At 45.8% G+C, this 6236-nt stretch overlaps 1 protein-coding gene across 2 annotated transcripts; it reads left to right on the top strand.

Annotated features, from left to right (window-relative positions):
* Window positions 1–142: 142 nt before the first annotated feature.
* MRPL18 (mitochondrial ribosomal protein L18) lies at window positions 143–5693 on the top strand. Of its 2 annotated transcripts, XM_019412708.2 has the most exons (5): window positions 143–843; window positions 1131–1317; window positions 4569–4655; window positions 5214–5215; window positions 5295–5693. In XM_019412708.2, exons 1-5 carry the CDS (start codon window positions 792–794, stop codon window positions 5354–5356), a joined length of 390 nt encoding a protein of 129 aa, XP_019268253.2. In that variant the 5' UTR covers window positions 143–791; the 3' UTR covers window positions 5357–5693. The 2 variants fall into 2 exon arrangements, with proteins under 2 accessions (XP_019268253.2, XP_019268252.2); XM_019412707.2 differs by lacking the exon at window positions 5214–5215 and having other exon boundaries at window positions 206–843; window positions 4569–4800; window positions 5289–5693.
* Window positions 5694–6236: the final 543 nt, after the last annotated feature.

Below are 6236 nucleotides of genomic sequence, written 5' to 3'. Positions count from 1 at the left end.
AAGGAGGTGCTCGGCTGACGATTCTTCCCCACCTCCCCCAGACACGGGTTGCGCGTGCGCATTTGCACATTCTAGTGCCTTCTAGAAAAAGTGGATGGCAGGGCGGAGCTTGTAGATAGGGTGTAATTAGAAAGGGCGGGCCCTTCAAGGTAAAACTGCGCTACGGAGTGTGGTGTGTTCGTTTAACGGTCTTGTTCTCGTTAGATGTATGAGCTTGCTCGGAGAGCGTGCGGCGAGTCACAGCATTAGCTCACGAGCTTAAGCTCGGGGCCTGAACCTGGGTGGGACGGGGCAAGAGTGTTACACGGGCCATCCGGGGAAATGACAACCACGGCTTCTGAAGAGAAACTGCATCTTGCGCTGCCCAGTTTCTCCTATTGCTCAGCGGGGCTGTGTGTGGGTTCGACAACGATCGGCCGAGGCTTTGCGACTACGGGAGCCGAATACGGCAACGCGAAGTTATGGGTGCCTCGGGCCCGCGATTCAACGCTAAAGGCTCTCCTAACCTAGTGCGTTGCGTTCCGCCCCCAGTCGCGTTGCAGCGAGGTGGTAGGCGGGCTCCAGGGTCGCGTGCATCTCAGCGTAGGCGGTGATTGGAGGAGCAGAGGTGACGGACCGCCCTCTCAGCCGCTCGGCGGAGGGGCTTGTTAGTTCCGGGCCGAGACGTCTGTGACCTCCGGCATCCGAGTTCTTTTCCCTGAGTTAATATGGCTGCGGCCGGCGAGCGGTTGGGACCTCGATGAGGAAAGGACGCGAGGCTTTTCCGAGGCTGTGCTCGCGATCCCTCAGCGATGGCGCTCCGGTCGCGGTTCTGGGAGTGGCTGTCGGTGTGCAGGAACCGCGGTAATTCCCACTTCTCTCAGATAACTTCCCAGGGCCTGCCCAATAAGTGTGCACACGCAAGTAGTGATTTATATTCGGCACATCCCAGGCTAACAGCATTGTGATGACAGTAGTAGGAAGTCAAGAACCAGGATCTGTGATGACTGGACTCTGTGACCAGACTTACCTTTTCTCCCCCTTCCGGGGAGAGAAGATTCGGGGAGTGAATGGGGACAGAGGTTAGATCACATTCCAGTTTTGTCCGTGGTTGTCTTTTTAAAGATACATGTGGTGGTTTCCATTCTTAGGGTGTGGGGTCGCAGCGCTCTCCACCAGTTCCAAGCCAGCGGTGAAGCCTGGAGTGGATCCTCTGGAAAATGAGGCCGTCGCGCCAGAGTTCACCAACCGGAACCCGCGCAATCTGGAGCTCTTAGCTGTGGCCAGGAAAGAGCGGGGTTGGGGGACAGCGTGGCCCTCCCGTGAGTTCTGGCACAGGTAATAACATCGGCCAGGTAATTGACTGACAGCAGTGCAGGGTGCGCTACAAGTTGGTTTCATCAATTCAGTTAACCTGCCAGATACTTCTGGGGATTCTCTTCGCAGGAATCTGCTGTTCGGTGGTGGAGGAGACGTTAGCAGAGGAGGAGATGGGCGTGGGGGGGGGGCAAACAGTAAATAAATGTCAGGAAGAAAATTTAAAGAGGATGATGTTAGAACGGGGCGGGGGGGGGGGTGGGCTGGGTGCTTGCTAAGGCTCCTTCTAAAAGATAGGGAGAAGTCAGTCTGCCAGGAAGAGCATTCCCAGCAGAGGAAACGGCCAGGGTGGTAATGGGCTTGTGTGTTGGAAGGACTAAAAGGCCTGTGTACCTGGAGCTTAGTGAGCTTTGTGCAAAGGAGTGGATAGTGTAAGGTGAAAATAGAGGAGTAGGTAGGAGACCGATCGTTAACTTTGTAAATTGAAGTAAGCAATTTATGATTTCTTTTCACTACAGTAGGAAACTGTGAGAGGGTCTAACGTTTTGAGTTTGAATTAAAGGTCATTCTCGTTGCTTTGGGATGAGCAGATTTTGAAGGGGGTAGGGTAGAAGCAGAAAGACAAGTTAGGAGTCTATTCTTTTTTTTTTTTAATTTTTTGTTTTAACATTTATTTATTTATTTATTTTTAACATTTATTTATTTTTGAGACAGAGAGAGACAGAGCATGAACGGGGGAGGGTCAGAGAGAGGGAGACACAGAATCTGAAACAGGCTCCAGGCTCTGAGCTGTCAGCACAGAGCCCGACGCGGGGCTTGAACTCACGGACCGCGAGATCACGACCTGAGCTGAAGTCGGCCGCTTAACCGACTGAGCCACCCAGGCGCCCCACATTTATTTATTTTTGAGAGACAGAGCATGAGCATGGGAGGGGCAGAGAGAGGGGGAGCCACAGAACCTGAAGCAGGCTCCAGGCTTTGAGCTGTCAGCACAGAGCCTGACGCGAGGCTCGAACCCATGAACCATGAGATCAAGATCTGAGCTGAAGTTGGGCGCCCAACGGACTGAGCCACCCAGGCACCCCAGTTAGGAGTCTATTCTTTGTTATAAAGATGGTTGTTTATCGACCGCTTTGTATTTTCCAGGAACTACATTAGTTGCTTTATGTATGTTTTCTCATTTAATCCTTAAAATTACTTTATGAAGCAGGTGCAATAACGTCCTCCATTTTATAGGAGCAAGAGAATTGAGGCATAAGGGGACAAGGTTAATAATGAGCACCAGAGCTAGGATTCAGATATATTTGGTCTCCCCTAAGAGCCAGGCCACTAGAAATTATTATCACTGTGCTGCTTTATTTTATCTGCTGATTTACTTAGTAAGCATGTGTTAAAGGGAATGTTTCTTAAGGACTCCATAAAATTGTAACAGAAAGTTAGAAATCGTATCTGTGTGATATATTCATTCAACAATCATTAGGCCTGTGGCGTTTCATAGGCATTTTGCTAGAGGCAAGAGATGCAAACATAGAGTAGACGTCATCCCGGTCGGCAGATGTTTTCATGGGTTTGTAGTGAAAGATGGAATAGGGATAATGAAGTGTTACAGTTGTTATGATGCATTTTTACTTAGTGTACATAGGGAGGAGTCAAAGGGAGAAGGCAGATAACTTGAATTAATCTGGATCTTAAGTCAAAAAAGCTTTTGAAACACCAAACCTATTTACTTAATATTTGGATCATTTAAATAATTAGAGATGTATTTTCCCACCTGTTTTATTTCTATCAGCCATATTCACAGTATTATCAGCATAGATTTTTGGTATTTTATAGTAGGAAGTGACCTTAGAGATGAGTCCTCTGCCTTTGTTGAACACATGGTTTAGGATAAGGATCAGCAGACTGTGGCCCACTCTTGATTTCAGCTCAGGTCATGATCTCATGGTCGTGAGATCAAGCCCTGTGTCAGGCTCTGCACTGAGTGCAGAACCCACTTGGGATTCTCTCTCTGTCCCCCGCTTGCTCTCTTTCTCTAAAATAAAAAAAAATAAATAAATTACAAATCTTTTAGCACACCACATACACTGTTTTTCATCTGAATCCTCCCTGCCCTCTTCAAAGTACACCTTGGAATTCCTTTGTGTTGGTTAAGAACATTGGCTCTGGAACCCGACTCCTGGACCGAAATCCCAGCTCCATTGCTTACCATTAGTTGTAATCTTGCTAAAGTGACATAACCTTTTTGGGTCAGTTTCTGACTGAAACAGAAACAAAATCAAAATAAAAAAAAAACAAAAATCAAAAGAAATGGTTATGAGATTATTTTGCTACATGAACTATGCCTGAAACAGGACCGTGCCTGGCACAGTAGATGCTCAGTAAATGTCAGCAGCATCGTCATAAAGTGCTACTTCGTTCTGGTGACTGCATAGAATACCACCACATGGATGCTTTCGTTGGCTGGCTCCATATCGTTGATTACCGTAGTGATTTCCAAACAGGGTTGCAGTGAATTGTTTTTTCCATGCATTTGATCAGTGAGGTTGGACATGTTTTCATGGGCCTAAGGGCCATTAATATTTTCTATTTCCGTGAACAGGCTGTTCAGATCTTTTGCCTGTTAAGTTATTGGTCATTTTCTTACTGATTATAGGAGGCTTTTTACATGGAAATTACCTCTTTGCATAGTATGTGTTTAAAGTGTTTTTTGTTTCTAGCTTGCCTTTTGGTTTGTTTGCTTTTGTTTTTTTTTTTAACTGCAGAAAAATTTGTCAGTCTTTATAAAAACTGGATGACCTAGTTTGATATCATATTTAAATAGGCTTACTTCGAGATTGTAAAAAAAAAAAAAGTGTACCTTCTAGTATTATGATTTCAGTTTTTTACATTTAAATCTTTGATCAATCATTATTTTGGTGTTAGCTGATAAATAAAGGCTTAGAGTAAATATATCCTTACTCATCGCAGGGTCACAGCTTAGCTCTGCCTCCTTAAATCTTTTTTTGAGGTAGCTGCTGTGTCAGTAATTCTCACTTTTCAGAAGTACCAAGTTTCTCTAGGATATTTGAGGTGTTAAGTGTTTGGTTTAGTTGTTGAGGTTATCCTCACAAAGGCAGAGGACAAACGCCTTTCCCAAGTAAAATCCAGGTTAAGTGCGTTGAAGTAAATGAAACAAACACTGTGTTCTTGAGAAATATTTGGCGTTTATTCACCTGAGGCTTTTTAATCTTGAGGATTCTTTTACGATTTTATTCTGTTCTCATCTCGTTTAGGTTGCGAGTTATAAGGACTCAGCATCACGTGGACGCGCTTGTTGAGCATCGCGGTGGCCAGGTTGTGGTTTCAGCGTCCACTCGGGAGTGGGCCATTAAAAAGCATCTTTACAGCACCACGAACGTGGTGGCCTGTGAGAGTGTAGGACGGGTGCTGGCAGAGCGATGCTTAGAGGCGGGAATCCACTTCATGGTGTACCAGCCCACTCCGTGGGAGGCAGCCTCAGACTCGGTATTTTGGTTTCGTATTTATTTAGAAGGTATTGATTCCCGATGTCAGGTGCTTACGTAGTAACGGTAATTGCATGTCTTAGGTTCTTTCCACGTGGCAGCTGCCGAGGCGGGTATCCTGACCTGCATCGTGGCCCAGAGGGTCGGGATTAGTATCCCCTGTCCTGTGTACAAGTAACCTGAGGCTGGCTTGTCCAGAGTCCATCCAGGGGGACCGGTGTACAGCCGCAACGTAGACCGCTCTGCTTCCCCCTCATACGTTAACATCTCGCGTGTCTAATGAGACGCCATTAGTCTTTGACGTCTCTAAGGTTTCTTCTTATCCGTGTCATTAAGATCGCTTTCTGAAAAACCAGGGTAGGCTTGGAAGTTAGCAAGGAGCAAGGCGGCTGTTTCACCTCTCTTTCTTTTGAGGAGTGGGAAGCACGGTTTATTGCCCGCTTATTGTGCTGACTTAATCTTTTCCTTTTTTCTGATCTTCAAAACCAGATGAAGCGACTACAGAGTGCCATGACAGAAGGTGGTGTGGTGCTGCAGGAGCCCCGGAGAATCTATGAATGAACTAGAAGCATTGTTCCGAACGTATGGATATAAAGCTGTGAGCTGTTACATCCTTCAGAAGAGAGCATCTGGAAGAACAGCCAGCTTGGAAGTTTTATACAATCACGTAACAGTGGAATGTTATTACCAGTTAAGAAGGTCGTCCCTTTCACCCCTTGTGTGTGTGTGTGTGTGTGTGTGTGTGTGTGTGTGTGTATCTTGTTGTTGCTCATCAAGGGCTAAATTCTTACCTTCTCTTGGACAGAAGTACCTGAGAAAAGCTGTTGCCAATGATAATTAACTTTCGAAAGACAAATTGTTTATAAGCTAAAGAATAAATGCATATTATGAACACTTTCTGGTTAAATGAATTTTTTTTTTTTTTTTGCCTTTGAGCTCACTGTGGCAAGAGCACACACACGAGGTTTATGCAAACTGCATGTCACCACCTCCAGCGCAGAGGGTGATCTCAATAAACGATGGCCGTTGCTGCTCAGAGTGTGGACTTTTTTTTTTAATAGGAAATGCCTGTATCAGTCAATTTATTATAAATAGCCTTAGTGCTGTGAAAAAAAGGGGCAAATCCTAACCTCAGTTGGGCTCCTGAACCCTAACCTGCAGAAGCAGATTTGAAAGAAGAAAGCACAGTGGGGAACTGAAGCAGCGGTGGAAAGGAGCAGGGCTGGTGTATATCATATGCCATTAAGTGAGTTTGTTGGATGGGTGGTGAAGCTGTGCCGGGTGGGAGTCACGGCAGCTCTCTCACAGGAGTGGATTAAATCAAAAGAGGTTAACTACTTCCCGGTTATTTAAGACAGATGTGAAGAGGAAGAACATGTAAGCAGTTAGGGTAGCTTCTGGAGCATTTCCTCCCAGTTTTTAAATGTGTATCCCAAT

The sequence above is a fragment of the Panthera pardus genome, unplaced genomic scaffold, assembly GCF_024362965.1.
Source record: "Panthera pardus isolate Hobbes unplaced genomic scaffold, ASM2436296v1 HiC_scaffold_17, whole genome shotgun sequence".
In the NCBI taxonomy this organism is placed as follows: domain Eukaryota; kingdom Metazoa; phylum Chordata; class Mammalia; order Carnivora; family Felidae; genus Panthera; species Panthera pardus.
Note: the sequence above shows the minus strand (reverse complement) of the source record. Positions and strands in the feature narration are given on the sequence as shown.

Coding starts and splice junctions, on each gene's coding strand:
- MRPL18 (XM_019412707.2), top strand. CDS start 792: ATGGCGCTCCGGTCGCGGTTCTGGGAGTGGCTGTCGGTGTGCAGGAAC. Junction 844..1,130: donor GTCGGTGTGCAGGAACCGCG/GTAATTCCCACT, acceptor TTCCATTCTTAG/GGTGTGGGGTCGCAGCGCTC. Junction 1,318..4,568: donor TCCCGTGAGTTCTGGCACAG/GTAATAACATCG, acceptor CATCTCGTTTAG/GTTGCGAGTTATAAGGACTC.